The sequence below is a fragment of the Filicampus tigris genome, chromosome 1, assembly GCF_054856515.1.
Source record: "Filicampus tigris isolate MCC_2025a chromosome 1, RoL_Ftig_1.0, whole genome shotgun sequence".
Classification (NCBI taxonomy): Eukaryota; Metazoa; Chordata; class Actinopteri; order Syngnathiformes; family Syngnathidae; genus Filicampus; species Filicampus tigris.
Window position 1 is genome coordinate 9,068,270 of NC_141217.1, and position 27,878 is coordinate 9,096,147.

Genomic DNA, 27,878 nt, shown 5'->3' on the forward strand with positions numbered 1-27,878 from the left:
AGTATTGTTATTGTATTTTTTTAATGTATAAATGAATAAACAAGATGCTATATTGCTTGATATATACTGTGTATAATACATGTAGTTTTTCAACTGCTGCAACGTAGTTACATAGTACTGTACTATGTATATGTCACGTGACATGCAAAAACAAGTTTGTTTTGGGTTTCTTTTTTTTTGTTTCGTCATATTATGTACACTGTAGACCAATGTTAGAAATCACTAATCTGTGTCTTTATTTTCCTCCTGATCGCGTTATTTAACTTGATACAGCCAGTTTTCATCTGCATCACTCCACACCAGCTGCCTAGGCGAACGTGCCTGTGTTTCATACATATGACAAATGCCCATGCAATAATGTGAGGCACACGTACGTCCAGGGGCGGAGCCATGGGTGGGCCTGGGTGTGCACAGGCCCACCCAGATTGACAGACTGCTCATCCAGTGGGCTTCATGAAAAAAATATATACTTTTAAATGGTTAGTAAGTTATTATTGAATGATTTTTGAATTAGTGTTTCGTTGTGTTTGTTTTATTTTATTGAATATTAAAAATGTCATAATTTTGGTTGTCTAAGGCAGTGTTTTTCAAACTTTTTTGAGTCAAGGCACATTTATTTCATTGAAACCATGCCGCGGCACACCACCAGCTGAAATTGTGGAAAAAAAAGCTTATTTTAACAATGTAAGTGTTATATTGTTTATATAAGCATTTTTTAACATTTAAGAATGATGTTATATTATAACGTCTTGAATAGGAATTAAATAAACACAAAGAAAAAAGTATTTCATAATGTTTCATATTGATACTTACTCATTGTGAAACATGGGCATGTTTGGATAAACATGTGTCACTAATTCGCTTGTCTCTAAACAAGGACAATTAGCTACCTGCTGCTACTGCTGCTGCCAACTGCTGGTATGGAAGAGTACTACAATGCAGTACAGACATGACTATACTGCCAGGCGCTAGACCGCACAGGCACACAAATTAGATAATTTCCCAAACCTGACAATATCTTGAGGCATACCAGTGTGCCGAGGCACAGAGTTGAAAAAACACTGGTCTAAGGAATATTCATTCATTCATTCATTCATTCATTCATTTATTATCCATACCGTTTATCCTCACAAGGGTCGCGGGCGTGCTGGAGCCTATCCCAGCTGTCTTTGGGCAGTAGGCGGGGGACACCCTGAATTGGTTGCCAGCCAATCGCAGGGCACACAAAGACAAACATCCGCACTCACAATCACACCTAGGGGCAATTTAGACAGTCCAATCAACTTACCATGCATGTTTTTGGAAACCGGAGTACCCGGAGGAAACCCACGCAGGCACGGGGAAAACATGCAAACTCCGCACAGGGAGGCCGGAGCCGGGATCGAACCCACGACCTCTGAACTGTGTGGCGGACGTGCTAACCAGTCGACCACCGTGCCGCCCAGGAATATTCATTAAATTCATATTATTCAGTTTGTCGTTTTATTTGAATATGCGATGTGTCGGGACAGGAGGATTGTGCTCAGTGGGAGAAATGTTCAGGCCCACCATGATTTTTCCAGGCCCACCCATTAGCTACGTTTTGGCTCCGCCCCTGCATACGTCTACTGTTATTTGCACTACTAGCTCAATTACATGCTACAGGGGGACAAGGGTTGTACTGCAGCCTCGCTTTATTCTTATACACTTTCTCCTCTTGCTTCTTATACTTTTCTTAATTCCCTCGCTTGTACCTCTCCGCACTCACACCAGCGTACACGCACCTCTACTCTCTACTGCCCTCTTCCTTACGCATACGCACACGACACCCATACATCATACACAATCTTGTCACAATACTTGCAACACTATATTGGCATCAATTAATCTCATTAAGGAGGCTAATTATGGTTTTATTGCTGTCATTCAATAAATCCTAATGGCAATCCTCATTAGAATTGTGGGTGACTTGGAGCCTATCCAAGCTGTCTTTGGGTTAAAGGCAGCACTGATTGCCAGTCAGGGACGGGGCATAAACAGTATAGACAAACAAGCATTCACACCCAAATTCACACTATGGATAGTCTAGCATCTTTAATTCATCCAAAAATGATATTTTGGAATGTGGAAGGAAGCCAATGTATCTGAAGAAAAACCAAAGAAGCACAGGGAGAACTCCACATGTGAATGCTAGAGCTGAAATTCAAATCTAGGAATTGTGAGGCAGACATGCTAACCACTTTTACCACTGTGATGTATGGGGATTAAAAAATGGGGGAAAATCCATCCATTTTTTTGTGTGTTGGATGAACTGTAACCTCTTCCAGTAGTCACCGAACTTTTTGAAATTGAGAGCTACTTCTTGGGTACTGATGAAGGTCAGCCAATTTGATAAACAGTTGTGAAATAAGCAAATTTACTCAAATGATCTTTAATCGTATATGTTATTCATCTATGTGTTGACTGATCTTGTTGATAATTTCTCACCATTGTTATCAATGATTTACTGTAAATCTCTCCAAGGGTTCACAACAGGGCTGTGCGATATTGGAAAAACATGCGATATGGATGTTGATTATAGCAATATCAATATTATTGCAATATTCAACATGTACCTAAAAAAATGCCGTTTTTATCTAATGAAAGATTTCCATTTTTTCACGCAGCAAAATAAGCAAGCTCAATGTGTTCTTGGCTATTTAATTGTAATTCCCAGAGATCCCCAAACTACGGCCCTCGGCCGGCTACGGCTTGCCTTCACATTTGGCATGGCCCCCTGAACAATAAATACCAGAGATACGTTATGTTTTTTTTTTCAGTCTGGCAACGCAATTGAGACTAATACACGCATAGAACATGACGTTATATTCTAATTGATGCTTGAGAGCCACAGCTGAGGTTGCCTTGGCGGTCACCCGTTAATCACCCGTTAGCCCGTTAGTCGTGGCTCCGCCTCGGGGAAGCGGCTTCAGGCAGCCACCGGAGCACTTGGACGGACGCCGGAGTGTGATGATGAAAAAGCTGTGCATTTTCCTTTTGAACTGAACCTATATCTTTGCTGCTGGATACTATAATTGTTTTTTATTTAACCGACATTGGATTACAGTACAAATGGACAAATTTGACGTTTTACTGCATTTAGATAGCCGGACCTGTGTGGATTATTGTCCGGTCTGTCAGGCACCGTAAGTGGCGGAGGCAATTTAAACAAGCCGGGCTGCCCTGATGGGCTACGCGGCTAGGCTAAGGTAAATGCTAACCACTCAAACTCCACTGACGAGGCGCCTCCCTACCTTCAACGCCAGATCTATAACACAAAGTGAAGTTTCATCGCCAGATTATGATGACCAGTAATGCACAGACCCCAACTAACCACAACTTTTTGCACACTTGTGGCCTCCTTGGTGAGGAAAAGTGGTTCGGAAAATGGATGGATGGATAGCAAATGCTATGACACTGCTGTGTGTCGTTACTATCATAATTGTAATTACAGTAATGCTTGTTGGAATACAAACGGCCATGGCTCGTTCAAGTGCAGCTATGGTAAACTGTGATGTTTTTAATCATCTGTTTTATATGGTCCTTGAAAATGTTTTCATTGAAAATGACTATTACCAGATTGGAATGTTTTGCGGGTCTCGAGGGCATAAACCCAATTAGCAATTTACAAAACAACTACTTCCTCAATGCGTGTTCGTTTTATCTTTCAAGAAGGTCATGTCATGTCATCTTCCAAACCGCTTATCCTATACAGGGTCGCGGGGAGTTGCTGGAGCCTATCCCAGCCGTCAATGGGCGAAGGCAGACTACACCCCGAACTGGTCGCCAGCCAGTCGCAGGGCACACATAGACACTGTCACTGAGCGGGAATCGATCCCACGCTGCCCGCACACAACTCAGGCGTGTGTACCACTACACTATCAGCGGACCTTTCAAGAAGGTATCCAAATTAAATAAAGGCTCACACAAGTCGAATGAATTTTCTCATCTGTTTTCTTTTCCATCTCTGAAGTTCAGAAATCATACAATGATCAGATCTGGGCAGCTTTTCCATCCTCGCTAATGCTCTCACTCGAGACGGGCGAGGGCAGAAAAGGGGGCATGGTCTAACATGCAGCCATCACATTTATCCTGTCTTCAAAATACAAACATAATGTGGGCTGGGCTCCTCCCTGGTTGGCTCTATCTGTAGGGCTGATCCTCTCCAGCTGATCCAATGGTCAGATAGCACGCTGACTCTAACACTTTTAACTGATTATGCAATGTCCGTAAATATGTAATTGCCATATTGGTTTTTGGTTAACCTGTTGGCAAATATAAAGCCATTCATATAGATTTAGATCCTTCAACCACTAAAATTATTGGGGCCCTGCATTTATTTTAAAATATACGTGTGCACATGTATGTGTGCAATGTGCATTGTTGAACAGTCAAGTCAAGTCAAATTTATTTATATAGCCCTGCATCACGAGAAAGCCTCAAAGGGCTTTACATGCCCGTAGTTGACAAAATATTAACGACAGCCCCTGATCTTAATCCCCATGAGGGAAGGAAAAACTGAAGAAAAAAAACATGCGCGGGAAAATGAGAAACCTTGAGAAGGGACCACAGATGGGGGAATAACCCTTCCGGGATGATCAGGCTGCAATGGATGCCAAGTAGTCAACATTTAACACATGTGATACAATACAATGTTAGTTAAAATAATGTGAAAGTCAATCAAATGAGGTGCCATCAAATGAACGGTCACTGCTAAGTAAATAATTCTGCGAGTGATTTATCCTTTGAAGAATTAATGTTGAATAAAAACACAATGAAAAAAATATTTCTTCAAAATATATGTGGAAATTTTTTTTGGGGGGGGGGGAAGGTAACAAATGTTCAAGCATGTTCACGGTAAATAACTATAATTAACTTTTTGTTGGGAAAATCATCTACTGCATGTCAGTGAGTCATTTATGCATTTTGGGTTGTGCATTCATGGGATATTTATAGTTGAGTGTCAGACCTAGGCAGGGGCCGGTACGGTGTGACTGAGTGGGCTGGCTGCACAGCGCCCCGTGTGGCTAAGAGTGGCGTTACAAGAAGCAGCAGGACCGCTGCGTTGAGCCGCCGCTGTGCGCCGACAGGAGCAGGAGGGATGTGACCCCGGAACAGGACGCCACACACTCCATTCAAACATAGCGCACAAGAAAGAAAAGCTGGACCAGGAGGGGTAAGATCACCTTTTTCCTTGCTAACATGACTGTGCGCGGCTTCGGGCTATTTTGACGAAACCTGGCTTCCTAGCCCTCTAGCAGAGTAGCGGCACCCGGTTGGCGTTCGCACCCAGAGGAACTTCTTCATTCAAGGCTTTTGTCTCGGGCGTGCTAGCCAGTTTAGCTTGGCTGGTTAGCATCGGCGACTTTATTCTGGGCAGTGGGACTGAAGCGGCGGCTCAATGCATAAAAAACGTAAAGTCGAACATAAATGCGAGTCGGTTATGCTACACCTAGCCCGTGCTGCTTTCCACGGTGGGGAAAAAACGTTTAAAATCGTGACGAAAATGTTCGCTTGCGTGCTAGCAGAAGCGCTGCTACAGTTTGAACGTCCCGCAACATGAATGCTTGAACCCATCACTGCAATTATGTCTTTCTCTTTTAAAGAAAAACACATTTTACGCATCCGTTGTGTGAGTTTGGTTTGTATTTCATGTAGATGTACAAGTGAAACGCGTCAGCTAGCTGTCAAGTCTAAAATAATCTAAATTTTAAGAACTAAGTTTGATTCATTCAATCTTATCCATCATTACATTAACAGCGTTTCCCAACCTTTACTGAACCAAGGAACATAGTTTACATTAGAAAACTAGCTCACCAATATTGAAAATATACACGAGGCTATGTTGTTATCCTTTCGCCTTTTCCCCTCATAATTCATACTCTATACCGTAGTACACAGGATAATTGTATCCTTAGAAGCATTTGTTCCCTGTCACTAGAAGCAGCTGGTATAGATACTGTGTAGATAGATGAGCAACGATGTATGGGTTTAGTCAATGCTGATTTTTGGACCAATTAAGTGACATTCCCTAATTTCCCACTACACACCTTAGGAATTTTCCCGCACATTATTGTGCCGCTTCACATTGATTGGGAATCATTGGCCCTATTTCATACAGAGGTAAGTCACATATGTGCATGTCACAAGTAAGTCCCGATTCGTAACCATCAAGTCTCAAGCAAGTCCCAAGTCACTACGCAAAAATATCAAGCAAGTCAAGTCGAGTCGCCACCAAATTCAAGCTAGTCAAGTCATTACGTTTACGTCCATTATGTTGCGTTTTTCCATCCATTTTGTCAACGTCAGGGACAAAATAATCCCTTAATTCAAATTAATGATCCTCAAAGTTGCTCCGACGCTGTTGGTGTTTACGTTGCCACTTTACACTAACAAGTGATACAACTGGGTTGCCAGGTTGCCGTAAATTAAACAAAAGCCCTCTCTCTCTTTCTCTATCCCCATTTTCAAATAAGAAAAACTGTTTTCAAATGCAGATTTCAAATTATAAATAAGATGACTTGTGAAGTCATGAGGTTCAAGTCTAAGTCAAATCGAGTCATTTGGGTACCAGGTCCCGAGTCAAGTCAAGTCATTCGCATGTTTTTGACAAGCAAGTCCTAAAAATAGCAACTCGAGTCTGACTCCATTCAAGTCATGTGGCTCGAGTCCCCCATCTCTGATTTCAGATATCAAATAATGTATGTAAATTTAAAACCTGTAAGGAACACACTTCGTTTAATTCCTCTTCTGTATTAATGTTTTCCTAACCATGAATGCCTCTCAATTGGTTTTCCTGTGTAAATCCGCTAATGGCTCGACTCCTCCGAGGCTTTTCTATTTTTGGATCATGCCTGCATGGATGCATTGTGCCACCCTGCCTCACAGTGTTCGCTTTCTGCATGTGAGGTTGCTGACAGCCATTTATGTATTGTAGCTGGCACCCTTTCAGGAGCATTGGGAAGAGCGCCGGGCCCGATGGGGTCAAGTCCTGCGACCCCCTCCTGGCAGTGAGCAGCTTTTCTCATGTGCCGCAATATGCCAACCTCACCCCGGTTTGTTGCACATCACCCTTACTGAAGGCCTTGTGGAGGCCAGATTCTGTGATTTTGGCAGGTGACTTTTTTTTTTAAGCCCGAAGTTGCTCATCAGTTGCCTGTGAGCTGCGGATCAGCTCACAGCCTCCTGCTTGGTTTGGCGCAGGATTTTGACACCCTGTCAGCATTACCGGGCCATATAGTAGCCTTCTGTGCTCTGTTACGTTGGCTCGAAAGCTGCGTATGTCCTTTGGTGGCTCGATTTAACTTGTCCAAACAGACAGATGGCTCGAGAGGACCACATGTTTCGCTCAGCATAATTCTAATTAGCTTAACTCATTCCATCACAATGACATATTTATATGTCATTGCACAGAGGGTCTAAAAAAAAGTCTGATACTGAATGAGTTAATCAACTTGGAGAAAGTGTTAATGAAAAAATATTGTTTGTAATATTTTTTTAACAATAGCTGCACAATTCATTAAGGCTTCCTGATGATGGCGGTTTGACCATGAATGTAGTATTCCTGTTTCCAAGACTGAAACATTTTTGTGAGGTCAGTCAGCGCTCCCTAACTGCGGATCGTGTTCAGCTGCAGAGGTTCCATTTGCTCGTGGCGTTTTACACATCTACCCTGCACTATACTTTCCCTTGCACGGACATCATATAATGATTCTCAAGTCAGAATTTGATGTTTGCACAGGTTTTGAAATCTTGCTGCCTGAACCCCCAGGGAGCAACTTAAAAGGCTGCAGCTTCTGTTGCAGTGCCTTTGAGCAAGCCTCTTCAGGGACTTTGGGAGAGCCTCGTTATGACTGATGCCGTGTGGCACCATATACTCCACCATGAGATAAAACGCATTGGATATATTTGTAAAACTGTTCGTTTGTGTTTATGTTCCAGGGAGCTACGCAAGCTCTAATTTCCCCTCAATCTGCCTCCGTTCTTACTGTTTGTCTTCATAATGGTCCCTTCTTAGTTTTAAACTACAGTGTCACGAGACATTCATTGTAATACAGCAGGCATTAATATTGAATAGATTTCCTATTTGCTCAAATAAGGGGCTCCCCCACCAAGAGATGCCTCCACCCATAATGTTACTTTTAACCTCTAGTAGAAGCTTATTATGTTGGTATTATTTCTTGTTACATATTAGCCTTAAGACAGTCAGCCTCACCTAAGAATGCCAGCTCCGAAGCAAATCTGTTCAGTTGAGCTGGATTGTTTGAGTTTATGCCTCAAGTGGTGACAACAAGACATGACCTACTTATCAATCACGTTTGCACAATCCACTTCATGGCCATTGTTCGCCAATACTGTAGCCATTGTTGCAGGCACGGCCCATGTGAGGAGGTGGCTTCAAACAAGGGCAGCCCGTCGCCATTCGGCCAGCCTAAGCAAGCGTTTTGTCATTTGACTTTCACTGCCCACTGCCAATTGAGACAGTTAGCAGTTATTACCTCCGCTGGGCAGGAAAAATAAAGCTGTGTGAATGAATATAATAAACACCATTACATTGTCGTGAAGCGGAACAGGAAATGGAATGCACAGACCGTTGAATCTTCAAAACACAGAAGACAGACAGCAGCAGCCAGGTTTTCTTCACGTGATGGGCATTACTACCTCTGACAAGACTGGGGGGAAGCTTTCTGCATTCTCAACCTCCATTCACTTGATGGTCTTGACCACTGCCTTTCAAATTTATGTCTGGATCAATAACTAATTTCGTATTATTAAAAGGTCGTATTTGTATTTGACACTACACAGAAAGACAGAAAAAAACATGGTTTAGCATGCATTCATTTTTTTAATTGAGATCGTGACAGTTAAAGAATGACTCAGGTAGTTATGCTATTAGGCTAATGCCAAGTGCCACACACTGCGCTAGTTTAGTTACTGTTTTGATTATAGACCTGCAGTATTTTGCAGTGCACTGGTTGGCAGCTTACCAGTTAAACAGAATATTGTCCAAATAATGTACTTGGACATTCCAGTATGTTGTAGCCCTGTGGTCACATGGTCTCCAGAACCGAGCAGGTTATTGGCACTTCAGTTGGCAATCGCTGCACCATGCTTGCAGCCTACTTGAGTTTCCCTGCACATACGCTGAGGTTACTAGCGCGCCTCACTTGTGAATTCAAGTTATATGTCTCGCTCTGGTTTTTGCCAGGTCAACCAGAGGTCAGTGTAGACATTTGCTGTCTTTATGTCTCAACTCCACTTACGATTACTGAAAGATTGGGAGGAGACTCATTTTTGGCTTATTTCCTGTTCATCTGCTTCCTGGAGGAGTTTGAGTTGTGAAAACAGTCCAATGTTGTGCATCATGTGAGCTTCAGATTCAGCCAAGTAGCAAGCGGCGCAAGTGGACAAGGCCGTGCTAACACTCTCTGCCCTTCATGACCCTCTGCAAATATGAGGACCTTTCACATTGCATGTAATCCCTGAATGCATACTTAGCTCAGTCAGTGTAAATTGTTATATCTTTTATGAGTTTCTTATCTTTTCTCTTAGATGCTAAATGACTTAGACCAGTGTGTCATTTAAAGAGCTATTAATCTAACTCTCTGATGTCTTTTAGAAACGTTGCACTAGTGTGATGATTTCTGTGACATTCAGCAAATAAGTACTGAAATGAGCCCCATCTCATTTGCTGGAGCTGCTTCTCTCGTAAATCCAGACGTCGTATCTATTTTCTTGGCCACGTGGGCCATGATACATTATAGAGTCCTCATGAATCGATTTTCCATCTTGCAAAAAACAAAATAATTAGCACACTATGCTTTCCATTTAGCATTTATCAACACAGTAATTCCGTTAATATTGTTGTGACTTCCACTTAAGGGAAATGCTGGCCATAAAAGCGTGCATGTACTGATGGTAACTTTGTGCTCTATTAAAAGTATTTGTCAGGATAAATGTCAAACCAAATCATCATGATACTATAAATCCATGCTTCAGGATTCAGGAACTCCCCGTGAATGCTACAATGGTCCTCTAGTTTCCAGCAGACTGAATGCCAAAGATTTTTTCTGTCTCGGTGCAGGCAGGAAAGTGGGATTTAAAAGTATTAGCTGCACAAATTATTGCATTTAGCAGCTATAGAAAATGGATTGAAGCAGAGCACACCCATTTATACACTTAAAATTACAATATTATTGTTGAAGAAATATATCTGTAACTAGGGATGTCACTGCACATTTTCTCGCCTTTTCTGACTTAAAGGTCAGGGCGCAAACATTTTTCAGAGTCTGTTAAAATTCATATTCTCATTGGTAATAGGTTTTATAATACATACAAGTCACTTCCTGCAAGTTGTCAACCACAGATTGATTAGAAAATAGGTTTTACTTACTCATTCCGAGTGTTTCCGACCCTCATGGTAGCTCGAGGAATAGTGGCTCTAGCCACCAGAAGTGACATAGATATCGCTAAACAGCTCGCTACACCAGAGATTGTACAATTTCCATGCGCTACAAACACAGCACATTCAATGCCGAGCGATGTTTTGGAATGAGAGGATTTTGAAACACGCGAGCCGACAGAAGGGGGCATTATTAGACCGTTCATGATTAGTTGTCACTGAAGCCTATGGCTACTGTGACGTCACATCCCCGGAAAAAGCCGAAGGTGAGGGGCCGCGATATTCATACGGCAGTCGACACATTCTGAATTGTATTTAGTGATTAAACTGCTGTCTACCAACGACCTAATCACATTTTAATGACAGTTATGCATTGTAAAGGGGGTTCTAGAGGGCTACAGAAAAGTTTTCAATGTTTGCACCCTGACCTTTAAGCACATGTGAGTATATGCCCCTAAGTCGTATAAATTTCCAGAATTGCCTAGTTGGCGTGCTCCTTCCTGTACTAATAAATGTGTTTAGTGCTTGAATAATGTTTCATTAAATAGTTGCTTTAACGCCGAATCAATAAATGAGAAATGCAGACAGAAAGACAGATTTGGTCTGAGTTCCAATACACCCAATTCACATTAATACATATATCAGACAAAACTAAATAGCGTAGAGTGCCTGCCTTTCGTGTTGAGAATTCTGAGAATTCATGTCATGAGCGCTATGGAAGTAATACATTCATACTTACGTGCTAATATGGCTAGCCTACTTTGTTTAAATAGTGTTGCAATGCGGATGAAAGAATCTCTCTTCAGAATGTTCTGAACTCCATTTTCTTCATCTAAAGGCCAAACACCAACATCACAACTCTTGACAAGCCAGCGCAAAGAAGGGTGGATGGATGTTGGTGTTGTTGGATGGGAGGGGGTGGATAGACCAAGCTCAGCATTAAAGAACAAACGGCTTTGATTCCGCCTGGGATATTAGCTGCATGTGTCTGATCCCAGTTGAGCATCCCTCAAGGGATTAGTGTCTATCCAGCCCACCTAACATCAGACCTACACAAAGGATCTTGACAGCGTCTTTATTGTTGCCCTTGAAATGTTCTAAAATGCCTCACACAGAGGAGAGCATTCGCTGACATTCATTCAACCAATAGGTGTACAGTATTCATACACTTCTGATTAGTAATTAATAGCATTCATACGTTTTAATGTCATTTAACTCATTCAGTACTCGACTTTTTCAGACCCATATTGAAATGACATATACTGTAAATGTGGCATTGGGGTAGAATGAGTTAATGTCCTGCCTGAGAGTCTGCATTAAAGCACTGATGCTGGTTGGCCTCGTCGTTTTTAGGACTGGTAGTCTCATACATTTGCTAAGCACTTTTACGGGCCCAAAGCATGAATAAAATGAATAATTGAATATCCGGAGACTTTCTGAAAAGATTGATTTTTGAACTTTTTTGTTCCTCAAATTACATGGTAACAGTGGAGTAAGAGAAAATAAACCTGCTTTTATTTATTTATTTTAAGCTTAAGCGTAAGAATACCAATTACAGTATTTGAGACAGCGTGCAGCCTAGGTACTGTGAGGACACTAAACGAAATGTCCACATTTTCAAACACCAAGCAGGTAGATCCAAATGTCCCTTTCACGAAACCAGTTGTCCTATTTTATACAGAAAATGAATGTGGAACATGAAAGCCTTTTTTTCCGGCAGAAGCAGCTGTACAAATGTTATCACGTCTCAAAATAGGTATGAATATTAATGAGCCTTTGTTGTCTTATCGTTCCATTCTTGGGAGGGTGGGTGGTTTCAAGCACCGTTGGGCTATTAGTCATTGTTCATCCACTAGATCCAAGGTAAAATGGTGATTTATATTATTCACATTTTTTCTCTGTGGCATATGCAGAACAAATATGTGTCTTCATCCACCTCCATTTTTTACTCTTGACGTGGTACGCTTTGGCTCGTAAACTGCTCCTTTCTTTTTCTTACTAAACTCCCAATCATTGTGATCAGATTCTGATTCAAGGCCATGTTTGTCGAGATTCTAATCTGGCTTTTCTGGTTCTCAGTTGTGCCACTGGTTTGCGCTTTTTTTGTGAACCCTCTCTAAAACACGACTTTACAGAAGCTTTGGTCATAATGTAAATGTGTGCAACTCGCTGGTCCAGTGAAGAAATGTGAGTAATTGATGACCCCGGCCCAACCCCCCGTTTTTAAAATTTCCTGTAAACAGAAGTGCGAAAGCAGTAGCAATCAAATGTTTGTTTGATTGCGCTTTCTTTTTTGTCTTTTTTTTTGCCATTCATATTATCTGTAATGTTTTTCACTAACTCTGGCTCAATTTGGCTCCTCCCAACATACAAAAATCTTACAGTTGAGATGTGTCGCTTCAACATTCTGCAGCTAGATTTTTCCTATAACTCATTGCTTTGCCGCCATCTTGTGACATCGCAGCATAACATAAAAAACTCAAAAACCTAGACGAGTGGATTTTGTCTGGAAAAATGTTCCACACAAAAAAATGTAAATAAGTGAATTCTTCAATAGCAAACCGTAAATCGGTGTGGGTTCACTGTATTAGAATGTGGTATTAATTATGTACTTTGTTTCATTTGTGGTGAAGTAACGTATTTCCCGGACTATACGCCCCGACTTTTTTCCTCGGGTTTGAACCATGTGAGTTATAAGTCAGGTGCGTCTATTTTGTGGATTTTTCTTCCACCTATAGGGGGGAGTCTTACCAGAATTGCAATACGATCCAATACCACTGAGTGATGTACCATTGCCATTAACAGGATGTGACTGCACGTGGAGGAGTTCAACAGGCGAGGGCGCTATGCACTAAGTTATGAATTACGTGACAAACTAGAGTGGCAGCAGCACGTTAAAGGCTGTGTATTTGTCGATTCCAAAACGTGTTAAAATACAAAAAATTGGCGGAGCTTTACACAGATAAATTAGACAGTGAAGCCAGAGAACGAAAAATAGACATTATAAATGGTTTGGATCTCGACAGAGTTCCCCACACTGAGTGGAGCTGCGAACCGGACCTACTTCCACCTTTTGTGTGCGCCGAATTTTTTCGAGTGCCTTGTGTGTAGTGTGAGTGCCTACACTTCAGAGCAATTTAAACATTGTAAATCTTTAGCCTCTCGTGCAATTTACAAACGGGTAGGTGCAGGACCTGCAGATGATGAAGGCGGCGAACAATAACACCGTCATTTGGACTACGGTGTGTTTGCTTGTGAACCGTCCACTTAAGCTACACAAATGAACGTACTTATGTCCTTTTTAACAGTTTATGTGATCGTTGATCATTCCTTCTTTCCTTTTATCTCTCTGAGTGCATGCACGTATGTGACTAAAAGAGACAAAGCAAGAGGATTCCAAGCTCTATTTTTAATTTACCGCAATGAAAATGTATGGAGCATACTCTCGCTCAAGACGGAAGGTTGTTTATGGTGAAATGTTTTCATCTTACAGCTGATAACCAAGCCATCCAACTTCGTTTTGACATGACAAGGGTTTCCTTGGTCTTTCACCAAGCAGGAAACCTGTAAAAACTCAGTCCGTTGTTTTCTTCCTTTGCGATTGTGGGTGGCATTGCTGCACCCCCTAACACAGCAACAGTTCACGATGTTTATATATTTCAGCCATCTGAATCAAGCAAGAAACACAGTGAGTTCATCTTGCATGTAACAACAGTTGTCACGGCGCCTCCAGTGCGCTCCCAATATACTACCCCGGTAGCGACGTCAGCGATGGCGCGCCGTACACGGGCCCTATTTTTCAACAAAGATATATGTTTTTTTTTTTTTTTGTTGTTTTTTTTAATAGAGTGGGTGCGGCTTATATATAAAGGTGCGCCTTATATTCTGGAAAATACCGTATTTATTTATTTATTTTTTTTTACCCCGGTTTGTACGGTTTAAAATGTAGGTAGATAGTGCTGAAAGTCAACACTCGAATGAGACAGACCTTGGTAAAGAAACATGGGATCAGATCAAAGTCAAATCACCTGCTCACAGTGGCAACCAAAACGGCAGCTCCATCCATGTACCCAGATCCCTATTTGAGCTAACTCTTCAATTAACTGTAGCCCTGCATCAAAGAGCCTGTCAACATATATTAGTGGTCCTTTTATATAGATAAGAGGCCAAACTAAATTGCCAGAACTGTCAGAGTCACTGTAGATCCCAAAGACAAATTCTTAAGGAACAAAATCTTTCTTGCATACTGATATTCTCCTCCCCATGGCTTTTATTTTAACATTTCATTTAGATTCATGACTCCTTTGTGTAAAGCCGAGCTTGCACTTACTCAATTAGCAAAAGCTGGTTGGATATGAAGCTGCACCGCATGCTTGGTGCATGATAGGTGGGATCTAATGCGACAGCAGCTGACCTTGATGCGTGTGTGCTTTGCCAGCTCCTTTTATCACCTTTTGACAATCCTCCGCACTTCCTCCCTCTTTGGCTGTCTGTATTTTGCATCGCTGCAGACTGACAGTGAAAATAGGTCATTAGATAGACCGAGAAAAAGAGAGAGAAGGAGCAGGCACGGATGAGATCTGTGAGAAAACTTACATTAAATATTAATGAGGCCTTGCCGACTGTGTAGTGAGGACTACTGACGAGCTTCGAACAATTTATCCCTGCCTGGGGGCGGGGGGGATTATCTGTGTGAGATCATCCTTTTACCAGACTATACAACACTTCATCTGCATTTTTTTCTTGCCCTCTCCTTTTGCTGTTCTGGATGATGACCTTTTACACTCATTGCTAGGGCTGCACAATATATCAAAAACATATTGTCATTGCGATGATGACAATAATATGCGTGTCGCAGAGATGAACAATAAATTTCGCATGGAATTGTATGCTTACATCTGTCATTTCTTTAAGTACATGTTAAATATCGCAATAATATCCATATTGCAAATTCAACACCTACTGTATATGGCACGTCATGTTTGTCCCAATATCATGCAGCCTTACTCACTGCTATTGCTAAAGTAGCTCAAGTTTCCCAACAGCCAGTCTATAAAGGTGATGAGTCAGCAAATTGTTGTCTATGACCAACTGTCATGCAGCCATGCAATCTTGTCAGATTGAGTGCTGACATGATTATCTGAAGGAGACAATTCTATGGCTTGAATTTGTTGTCATAGAATTCAGGCCCTTGCACTTGCACTGACTTCCAGACTGTCCATTGCCAAAAGGAAAAAACATAAGTGGCTTGTTGTACACAAAAAAAAGTCAGTGATATCAGTAGGATTGCAGCTATCAATTATTTTGAGAATCGATTATTCTACAAGTAATTCCACCGATAAGAGTATTCAAGTCAAAATGAATTTTGCATTAAAATACAAAATGTGCATGTGAGGTGCAGCTTTTATTTTTTGTCCACTTATTCTCACGTTCCACACTTATATCTGTGACTTTGAGCATGTGTGGTTTTGAACGGTGGAGCCTGGCCTGGTGAGTGACGTGGGAGTCAGTGAATAAGATTGTAGAGTTGGCTGTTGTGAGCTGAGGTTAGTGGCTGACTGTCAACTGGCTAAATGTTAGCCAGTCTGGTATATTGAGTGCATGGGTTTCAGTTTTGGCCTGAGCAGCTTGTGTATGAATCCACTTATTACTGGTTTATTTTGTTACTGGTTGTTCATTAAATTAATTGAAAGTGCACCGGAGGCAGTCTCTTTCCTTGGCCATTTGTGGAAGCAATACAAAGATGTTCTAATTAGCAGTAGTAGGCTGTAGTGAATTAGCTAAAATCGGTACATCGTGTCGATGATCGTAGATGCCTTGTTGTGGCACACTAGTTAATTCTGCTCTGCAGTAGATACATTGTACTTAATCTTCTTTTGTAAGTGTGAAATGTTGCAAAAACTTTCATTCTCTGTCTTTTACTGCAACCTTACAATACTACTTGTAACATTAAGATACTCCCTTGTGCGAAAAATGATAACTACAAAGCTTTAAGGCAAAGATTTTACTTGGAATTCTATTTAGATTAGATTTTCTCAGTTATTTGATCAATCATGTCAGTCCAAACACCAGGCAACAAATAACAAGGTGCCAGAGGAAAGGAAAAGTATTTATAATCAAAGTGAGGAGTCTTTTCAATAGCTTGTGGTTTGTTCCTTATCCCTTGTGCTTTTCAGTCTTGAAATGTGTAGCTGTTTCTTTCTGTGTGTGTGTGTAAGTAAAGTCAAGTGGCCATGCTTTATTGTTTGTGTGTGTGTGTGTGCACAGAGCCACAGGAGCAGGGGGGATGAACCGCGAGGAGGCCCCGGGAAAGTCTCCTGAAGACATGTACATCCAGCAGAAAGTGCGGGTCCTGCTAATGCTCAAAAAAATGGGATCAAATGTACGTAGAGCAGAACATGCCGTGATCTTGTCCAGCCCATTTCATGTCTACATCCGCTTGCATCTGCAATTGCTTTAAATGTGCCCTGGTTGTGATCATGTGAATTCACCAGCCACAAATGAGACCTAAATCTATTCCACAACATCTAATGAGCTGGATTCTGCATTTGCAAAAGCGAGTTCTGTTTTGATTGGCACTCCCGCAGTATGTGGGAAATGTTTAGGCAAAGTAGACGTTAAACGTACTCTGTGTTGGTAAGGGTAGATTACAGATTGTTTATTCATGATCTATTTTTGCCACATTATTTACAGCTCACGCCAAGTGAAGAGGCTTTTCTTCGAAATTATGCAGGTGTGGTCCACAGTCAGATGAGCCAGCTGCCACAGCACAGCATCGATCAGGGTAAGGCTGACTCATGCGCAGTGTAGTGTAGTCGCACGTCACAGAGGCACTTTTGTCACAGTCACACAACTGGAAGTGATCCCTGCACACATTTTTCTGGTGTGGGTACCCCAGCAGACCTCACAGATTCCCTGACTCACGCCCTCTGAGTGTCCCACAGCACTCGAGGATTACTCACACAAGCAAAGCAAACTGACTGCAAAAGAATGAATCATCTTGTGTGCTCCGTGTGATTTAAAAAAAATAAATAAATTTAACGTCTGCTTTTCACACGGCTGGCCAAAAGCTCTAAACACCACAAGTCTGACCTCTGTCCGCATGATCAAGCGTTCAGATAATGTGATTTATTAGAGGGAGGTGGTTGCCGTGAAGGATTTTTGCCATCAGATGGCGCCTTTGACCACATTTTTGCTCCAGCCGCTTTCTTCATAAGACTGCCACAAGATGGCACTCTCATAGTGTTACATGGAGCGACTGCATGACTTTGCACAGACCTTCACTGGCCTGCAGTATTTAATGCTGTTTTGGATCATTTTACAAGTGCATCACATATTACAAGAAATGTTACGCACACACAAAATTGAAATAGATTTTTATTTCTTATCAGTCTGTGCTGCATGTCCTTGCTATGCTTTTTTTCTTCTCCTTTTAGGATCCTGGCGATATACAGTATCTGTGCAATTAGGGAGACTCTCAGTATTTATGAACCAAGACAGCTGGCAAAAGGTGTGCCGAGTATGCATTATACATCACAGAAAGAGACACATTTAGTGTCTGTTGGCAGACTGCCGGCCCCCCTCCCACTGTGTGCTAATAAATAATTAGTGGTGTTCATCTTATCCAAAGTGCCGTAATTAGGCCTCATGGAACGAACTGTAGTGCCGTTAATCACTTGGAAATGTTCAGTCTAGCGCTCAAGGACATGTGTTACAACCATCAAGGTGATTTGGAAAGGCTCATTGATATGAATTCCACAATTTGATCTCATTTACATGTCGTAATCGTGCAACACTATACGCAATTGTTTTTAATAAGCCAGCTACTTAAATCCAGAAATGACTCATCTAAAATTGTAATCGCGCCATGATAAATTTAAGGCAATTTAATACGATAACAAATAACTGCATAATACAGTTTTGGGGGATAATGAAATGAAATTAAGGATGATTGCCTTTCATTGCAGTTGTACAATTGTTGGTTTTTTTTCCCCAAAGTGTGCTGGAGTACAGAAAGGGATCAAGCTGTACACACCCTCATTGGTGGTGTGATCTTACATCAGAATAGACATTTTCCCAACCTCACAAAAACTGCAGCAGAATGCATAAAATGATAGCACACATTTTACCGCTTCCTCCTTCCCCTTGCTGGTGTGATTATCTGAAATGATGATCCCTCTTGTTGTTTTGCTGTTGCGTCACATAACACGTGTCATACATGTCACATTGGTATGAAAACAGCTGTGATCAAAATGTAAACAGTCTATATTTGCTTCGGTGGTTGGCATTTTGAAAGACTGCGGGGTGGGTGACTCCTCCGTCCCAGCATGTCAAGTGTTCCTTCTTGGCTTCCTGTTCTAAACAGCAAGATGTCATCCCCTTTGACATGACAGCAATATGCTGATGAGTTAGAAACGCATTGAAGTATGGATTCATACTATGGGTTCTCATCGTGTCGTGATAGGGTCATGTGTCAGACACAGCCTCGTCGATGGATGGCGCCATGCTTGGAGGGCGGCAGGGGCACAGCAAACATTACGACTTGCTAAGTCGGCGCTGCACGCAGTACAGTATGAGTCGGACAAGCACGTTGTCATTCAGAAGAAATTAAAAAAAAAAAAAAAGTGTTGCAATGTTATCTGTTTGGAAGTGTCCTGCTGCTCTAATATAAGATGTGGTTTCTTCCTCCTAAGAAACTTGAAGAATCAATGCAGACGTCGTTATACAGATATCTACAGAAGTCACTGCATTTGCATCGGACCCACGTTTAATTGGCTCATTACCATACACACAAACACGGGATGTTTTGCAATTTTAATCCGGCCGAGGAGGACAGCTTTTCTGTCATTGGTTTTGAAAATAACGTTTTAGTTTTTTCATCTGCCGTTGATACACTAAATTTTGTTGAGGTTTGTGATTTGAGCAGACTCCTGCCAGATCCCAATTGGAAATTAGTTGTGTAGTATGTGGTAATATCCAGAGGTGGGTAGAGTAGCCCAAAATTGTACTCAAGTAAAAGTACTGTTATTTCAGAATAATATGACTCAAGTAGAAGTAAAAAGTAGTCATCCAAATAATTACTTGAGTAAAAGTAAAAAAGTACTTGGTGAAAAAACTACTCAAGTTCTGAGTAACTGTAGCATCATCTCATTTATTTTTTATTTTTTTAAAAACAACCATTCAATCAGACAAAACTCCAAAATAATCATCTTTAAGCAAATTAAAGTCCATCCAATCAATAAAATGAATTACATTTAAATTAAGAAGATCTTAAAATAATCTTAAGGTAAAGTCAATACTGTGTCTGCATAGTCAGCATTGCTGCGTTACATTTTCCATCCGTTTCATCCGAAAACAACTCTTTGCCGCGGCTGAAGTTGAATATGACGTGACGAGACCGCAGGGCTATACGGCCGTACGGCTACGTTTGATTGGTGAAACACAGTCACATGGTAGAGCCTGGCGCAGGTCTCTGACAAAATAAATGCGCCTTTCCCTGAGAGAGAGAGAGAGAGAGAGAGAGAGAGAGAGAGAGAGAGAGACGCATACGTACGCGGAGGGGATTTAAGTAATGGGTTAAAGTAAAAAGTATAGTCATTTAAAACTACTTCTAGAAGTACAAAATTTCCCAAAACTTACTCAAGTAAATGTAACGGAGTAAATGGAACTCGTTACTACCCACCTCTGGTAATATCAAAATAAAAATAAGGGTTACTCTGGGATCGTACTCCTTCATTGTTTTAATTCAAATACAACATATTTTAAAACATTTCAGTCGGCATCACAGTAAGCCAGACCAATGGGCTCTTTAGCCTGTCTTATTTAACAAAGGAAAGTTCTTCCTCCCAGAAACAGAAGGACGCCTCAACAAAGGCGGAGCGCTACGTAAAGGAGTTGCCATAGCAACCTCACTTGTCCCAGGAACTCTAAGCTCCCCGGTGGGCTTTCGGTGGTGTTGCGCCACGCTGCAGCGATAGATTGGAATAAGAAGCTAGCTGGCACGCTAATTACTCACCCTGAGTGTGATATTTTAACTGTCCTCCGTCAGTCGCATGTCGTCATGCACAAATATGGTCTCTTGTTTCACTGGGTGTCCTTGAAGCTAGTGGAATGTCTTATTTTTGCTTAACAGTTTTGGAAAATGCAGACTTGTTGTGTTAGGATGGATCTCCAATTAAAATTGAATCGGCTCTCATATCTAGTCTTCATTTTAGCTTTCAATGCGCTTTCATCTCTATCTCAAAGACATTTCAGTGCAAATACGCAGCCTCTGTCTCAGTCTCCCTCAATAAATCTGTGTGGCCCAAAGAAGCCATCCACATCGTCTTCCCAGTTGGAGGAGAAAACAACTTTGATACTAGTTTCATGTTTCCTCCTTTCAGCTTTCAAGTATCACTGGATGGAGAATCCTAAATGGCATGTACTGTGTCCACAAATCGTGTCTCTCAACACCCGGTGTGCCGAGATTAGTCACGTTAGTTCAAGTGCATTGTCCACCTGGAAGTAATAATCGCCTCTCCCTTTTTTCCTCCCCGAGATGAACAAAAAGGAGGCATTGCCGCTTGGTAACGCTACTTGCCATTCCAGTAACCACGTTGTCAGTACAGTTGGTTCGTTACACTCCACCCTGATTTGCTTAGTGACATTGATTGAAATACACAATAGAGTGCATATTGCCTTACAGTCGTTCAGCAAGTGCAAACATCATCACATATTCGTCAACACAGTGATTATTATACCTTATGCGTCAAATATTCCCCCTGGTTCACTTCCTAATTGTCTGCTTCGTAAGGAAAGACTATTGAAGGAAACGCAGTAATTCTTACGAGTGCACAAGCCAAACGTGACACTGATTAAGCAAGTAAGCAGTGATTCATTATCCAAATGTGCAGCTTATCTGAGTGTTGTTGTCAACATGTTAAGCTTGACCATGCATACAGAGGGGGGGGCGCAGATTGTGACCTAGAACACTACTTTGCCTACCAGTGACTGCAGCATTATTTTTCACATTTTTCACAGAGGATGAAGCTTTCTCATGTCTCCTCATTAAAAAGACTCCACATCTAACTTGTAAGCCTGATAAAAAATTTGCAAGGGTTTTTTTCGTGGCACAAACTTTCCAAATCTTTTCACTTTTCCAATTTTTAACAGTGATCTGTCTTGATTTGTGTGATTGATTTTGAAAACAAACTCACTCAAGTGTCTTTGTGAGCAACCCAGAGCTATTCTTCCTCTTAGAGTTTATCCTGTGCAAATGGGATCACATGCCTGTTGCTGTTGTTGTTGTTGTTGTTGATTTAGTGGCAGTAATCCACAACCCAGAGCTGCATCATGCTAGTAGAGCCGTGAAAGGGATGGCTCCCGACTAAGGCCGGACATTGCGCTGTGTTGAAACGAGCTAAAAGCACTTTGCCTGCAGCATTCTGGCCATTATCTGTCGCCTGGCAACGGCTTTAAGAGGCCCGGCCTTTCCAGTGCGTAAGCCGCAGCTTCTTTGTGTAGCGCTTTATTGTGTATTGAAGGGGTGCGTATGTTTGTTTGTGGCCGAGCGAGGTCCGAACTTGACTCAAAGTGAAACAGATGCACTTTGCCCGTCCTCCCCCAGTTGCCGTCGTCCCTTTAGACAATCTGCACAAGCTAAGCAGTGTCAAACGTGTCATTCGAAGTTGCTACACCGTTCAGCCGAATGCCATTGCGTGTTGCGTAATTGTTCATCTTCCCGAAGCGCACCTGCCTTCTTCACAGCAAATATCAACACGCCGTGTCCTGTTTGCTCTCGCCTGTTGGGCGGCTTCATTACCACGACCGCATTTTAGTAGGCCAGTGTGCTCCCATGAGACAAGAAGCTTCAAAGTTCACATTAAAAGCACCCAACCCCCTCCAAAAAAAAAAAAAAAACATCCTGCCAAGCTCGGCCTGAATGGCGTATAGAAACATGATAATTGTCTCAGTCTGTTGAGGAGGGTCTGCTGTTTGTGCCAAATGAAGGAGAAAGCTCAAGGTCTCTGGCCTACTTTGATATCTGCACAGTAATTAAATTGAACAGGCACTTGAGGGATGTGGAGATAACAGTTTTTTTTTTTGTTTTTTGTTTTTTTTAAACGCTCACTAGCTGCTGTTTCCTCCGTAGCTGTCTGAAAAGATGTTGGCGGTATTTATGCCAACATTCAGTTCGTCAACAGTCAACAGAACACCAGTCAAGAAACGTCTTTTCAATTAGTGTTTATGTTTCAACCTGAATCTTTGTGTATCCTGTATGCTGTTTTATGTTAATTTAGTAATTTTCTATATAAGCTGTAATGAAATGCTGCGTTTTTGGGTTACTTGTTGCAGATGTTTTGATTAATAAAGCAGATAAAAAAATAGTAGCCCCCAAATCTAACACATAAAGACAACTGGTCTGATTTTGCCCCCTCCCGATCAAGGACATCAAATGCCCGACAATTTAATGCCGTATAACGTTCAATCCAATTAAGGGCGCTAAAAAAGGCCTTCATTAGGCTCACCATGTACTTGTGCGTTGCCAGCGTTTAGCGAGCGGTGTAGTGGTGGAGGAGAATCTTTTTGGTTAGGGAGCTCTGTTGAGATTATCTGAACACCCCACACACAATACCACCAACAATGTTAAATGCCTGTTTTTTTGTTGTTGTTTTTTTTTATCTTTACGTGTGGGGTCTACCAAAGATATCAAATGTTTTATGGTTTGAAAAATGTTTGTGTGTACCCGGCCTTAGAGGGCGACACCTAAAGCTATTGTATAAGAATGCGAGATATTTTTGTTTTTAATGAATGCATATACCGGAAGTGTTTCTCTCATAATACGACACTAGTAGAGTGCCTGACATTGATTCCTTCCATCTATTTGGCAAATAAAATCGGGACCATTTATAAAGAATGGAGGGGGTTGAATGACGGTTTGCAGTGTTGTTCAAAGGTTTCCCAGCAGGTGTGCGCAGCTATGACAACGTGATGAATGACCGATGCTTTGTTTATTAACAGCAGACGGCCTACTTATATGTGCGTAGGCGTCCACAACTGTGACTCATGTCGCTTCCTTCTTCTGAGTGCTTGCTCCTAGTTAATTGCGGTAAAGGGAAATCGCGCAACACATCCCCATGGCCATTGTTGGTCCACAAGTTGGGTGGAAGTTTGAAGGAAATAAGAGCATCAGGAGCGTCATAAAATGTTTGATAAAGCACCCCATGTGGATCAAACTTGTCTGCTACGCTCAACACACACTCAGTGATGGAATTGGGAATTCTTCACAATATACGCTGGACTATAGGTTGCGTTTTTCAGGGAAATTTATTTGACAAAAAGTCCCATTCCCTAATCGTGTTGAAGGCAGCGAATGAGTTCTGGTTAGATTTGAAATTTCCACTCCCAACTTGGGAACAGTTCTAGAATCCCACATCGCATTGTAGCTCAGAGAATCCCACCGAGGGCTGAACTTTTCTAACTCTTGAAGGTAGAAAAATGCGCGTTCGCGTCAAGGTTCGTTCAAGGTCGCAAATGTTCGCCAAATGGTCGTCGGACGTTCGACATGCGTTGGCCTGTACTTTTCTTGTCATGTTCAAAATGTCCTTGCAGCAACAAAGTTTTGCGACATTGAACGAATCCTGGAGAACTCTGACGTGAACGCAACATTCACTGCCTTCGAAAAAACACTCACAGTTGTTCACCACTCAGTGGGATAGGGGCTTGAAGGTAGAATCCTGATCGGTTATTGCGCCTTTTGTCACGCATTGGTTGACATGACTACTACATGTTCTTGTTCTTCTTCTTGCGTTTCTTCCTCTTCTTTCTTTCAGCGATGAGCAAATGCTCTTGGTGCATTACCAACCCCTTCACCGCCATTTTAAACTTAAAAGACAGTCGTTAACACGGTTAGCGAACAGCGATTTTGAGTGTATGAGATCAAATTTTCGCAGTCGCAGGGCCAGCCAAACTGAAAAAAGAAGTATGGATTACTGTATTGTATTGTACTGTAAGTATTCACAAAATGGAGCTCAGCAGGATCCTGTTTGCACTGATCATCCGTGATGTTCCCACAGCTTAATTTGGGAAATTCAGTCGATTTGATGTAGTTTGGAAAGGCACACGCCTGTCTATATCAGGTTGCGCAATTGACAGTGCACATCAGAGCACAGTGCAAGGAGGAATTCAAAGGAATTGTGTGTAGATCTCCTAGACAGGATCTGGGGAAGGGTACAGAAAAATGTGTGCTGCTTTGAAGGTCCCATTGAGAACGGTGCTATTTTGAGGGGAACAGAAGTTTGAGCCGCTCTACACCAGACAGCCCGGGTCGGCCGAAGGTCAACTGACGTCTGGCAGGGCATGCTGACGGATTCAACTTCCAAAAACATTTCCCGCCTGACTCTTTGTCTGACAGGTGCTGAGGACGTAGTGATGGCGTTCTCGCGGTCAGAGACGGAGGATCGACGACAGTGACCACGAGACCTCTCCCCCTCCCCCTCCCCCCCGCCCCCGCACGCCGCACCGCCCGGCCAAGTCAGATGAGCTCAAGAGTGGAGGATCGACTTGGAGGCGACAGCCAGGCCCCTTCTGTCTGTCTCCCTTCCAATTTAGAGGAGACGCACTCAAAGCGGATCGCCGCGGGTCGATTCCTTGGTCATCCGTCAAAGCGGATGACGGCGGAAGCGCTCAAATTTTGTGGATGAACATCAAATGTAATTTCTTTTTTTTGTTGTTGTTATTTTCTCAGTCACGTGTTGGATCAAATGAGAAGCAGCGACGTGTGGTGACTGTGTCGTGATTGATCTGCGGGGCCTCTTTTACAAACACCAGCTGCTCCTTTTAAGAAAGTTGCGACAAAGTCACTGGCGCATTCACCGGTCATCTTGTCACTCAGCGCAAACACTGACCATTCCTTGTTGTTTTCCCTCCACCCAGGTATGGATTTGACGTTGATGATCGTCACTTTTACCACCGAGCCCATCAACGCAATGGCGTTGAATCAGGTTTTTGTCGAAGGCCAAGTTAATTCCTACCTCCGAGGTTAAAAAGATCGATGCCCACACACTACGGAGTTTTAAAGAAAAAAAAAGTCCTTACACGTTAATACTTTTATCAATGCTTGAGTGCATTTTGGCCAATCGGAAGCCTCTATTCGGCGACGTGCATGTCCTTTCAAATCGGCGCGAGAAACAACGCCAATAGTTTTAAACGGCCGTGCGTTTTAAAATGAGCCCGGCATTCGACAGGTTCCCTTTCATAATAGACTTGGAAAACACGGTCTTGACACACATTTCAAATGACACACGGCCAAATGCTTACAAACACTTTTGGGGAAACTCAGTGTTCAAGAACAAAAATGTTTCTAAAAATAGCCACGTGCATGTGATCTTTATTCTTTTTGGTTTGTTTTTTTAATGCACACATGCTAAAGTGAGCAGCTAGCTGATGTGTGCGTGTGTGTTCACGTTGACAGCAGACCCGCCATTCATCACCGGTGGCAAATTCTGGGGGCTGACAGGATCAACGTGATTTATGTGTAAACCATTGCGTGGGGGGGGGGGGGATTCTTTTTTTTCCTTCCCATTTGAACCGAAGCCCCACTTTGCGCTTGTGCTGCTTTATTTTTAAACAAGTGTGAACAAGAAGAAAAAAAAGACACTAGAAGACACAGGTGCACATTCTCCCTAAAACATGGTAGTTGTTGTTTTGGGGTTATTGTGAATGGGAGGAGAAAAAAAAATTATTGTACAGTTACTTGGGGAAACTGATGATTGTGTGCTATTTTTTTAATTAGCACATAGAGACATTTGCTTAAAAAAAAAAAAAAAAAGAGAGACATGTTGTAATTTATTGTTTACTGAACCGATTCCTGTTCCTCAAACGCATCGTTGCAGTGGTCAAAAACTACTTGGTCACTTAACTACAAGCAACCAAAACAGCAGAACTGTGTGTGCTATTTGTGTCTGTACTCTCTCTCTTTTGCACTACTATCAAATGGGATATTGGCAAAAAAAAAAAAAAAAAGATACACAGATTCCGTTCAAACTGGGGGGAAAAAAAAGTCCTTTCATTGACTCAACCTAATAATCTTAATCAGGGTGCTTTTCTAGTCACATGCTCAGTATTTAATGTGTTTTGAGTACACTTTGTATAACTTAATGATGTCATTGTAACGTTTGAAAGTCAAGCATGTCCGCTGAGGAGCTTTGCCTCATCTCACCTTGACCGTTGTGTGCTTTTTATTCCCTTGTTTTTTTTCTTTCCTTAATATGCTCACTCCTCGCTCATCAATCAGTATAAACAGCCAACAGATGGGAGGGCAAAGAAATATCTTTGTTTACTTTTGTGTTCTATTTTTCTGTCTATGCATTTTTTTTTCCCTTCTGAAGCTGTCTTAGTGTACATTTTTCTTATCAAGGTTGTTCTGCAACCTTTGTTACTGCGTGAGTGCGCGTGTATGTGTGTGTGAGAGAAAGCATGCTGCTGTTGGATTTTTACTGTGATTTTGTTTGTTTTTAGAAGGGGGGGACTTTGTATATTATTTTAATCTCAGTCAACAGTGATTGGTTGTTTTTGTTTTGGCTGCTGACAATGTCTTGACCTAAAGCTTCGAAACCTATACCAACTGAACCATTAAAGGCATTTGAAACAGTGACTGCTCTCTTTCGCTTCCTTGAACACCATTGAGCACAATTTTGAATTGGTCATTTCCAATACATCCTACAACCTACTAAACTGACAAGATGTCTGAAGATCCAGCCTTTTCAAAGTGAAGGCCTTGATGGAGATGTTTTTTTTTTATGTTAAATGATGCAGACTTACTTTTCTGCTGTTCACATTTGCTTCTCCATTTACACCTGTTTGGTACAGTATTTATTATAAAACTATACAATTGTTTGTGGTCTAATTTTTCTTCATATCACCAAAACCTGGCCTTTGAGCAATGGTGTGTAGACTTTCTATTTCTATCTCCACTGAACATGCATATTTTTTTTGTATTATTGCGTGCTGCTATTGAGTGTTTCTCACTGGGTGAGGCAAAACCAAAAGGAATCCAGTGCAGAGGAGGGAGAGGCACGCGGCTGTAATGCAGCTTCAAGCACCAACACAAAGCTGTGTTCGTGCAGTCACAGGCACACACTGCGGCCCACCCTTCATCTCATGACTAAGAGATGAGATGGTTGCTCGGATTCTCACCACTGCTCAAGCTTCTCTTCGCGCACAACACTGCAAACATGAAACACCCATTTAGCAAATTCCAATTCACTTGAATGCAATGTTTGGCCTGGCTGTGGATCATTTGGGTGTTACTGTGTTTTGGAATTAAAAGGTGTTGATTCTTGCCCATGTCTCCCTTTGGATGCACACAATAAAAAGATCACTCTAAAATGTGAGGTTTTATTATATTGAAGGAGATTGGGTGGACAGAAAACCTGTCACTATCTGTACAGTATTCCTGTCAGTGGCCTTTTATTGTGGG

The 27,878-nt window shown here is 41.9% G+C and overlaps 1 protein-coding gene across 1 annotated transcript; it reads left to right on the forward strand.

The window, feature by feature from the left end:
* Window positions 1-5,022: 5,022 nt before the first annotated feature.
* On the forward strand, window positions 5,023-27,053 carry ctnnbip1 (catenin, beta interacting protein 1). Its single transcript, XM_086050793.1, has 4 exons — window positions 5,023-5,194; window positions 16,688-16,802; window positions 17,114-17,204; window positions 24,813-27,053. The coding sequence occupies exons 2-4, from the start codon at window positions 16,707-16,709 to the stop codon at window positions 24,869-24,871; spliced, it is 246 nt and encodes an 81-aa protein (XP_085906919.1). The 5' UTR covers window positions 5,023-5,194; window positions 16,688-16,706; the 3' UTR covers window positions 24,872-27,053.
* Window positions 27,054-27,878: the final 825 nt, after the last annotated feature.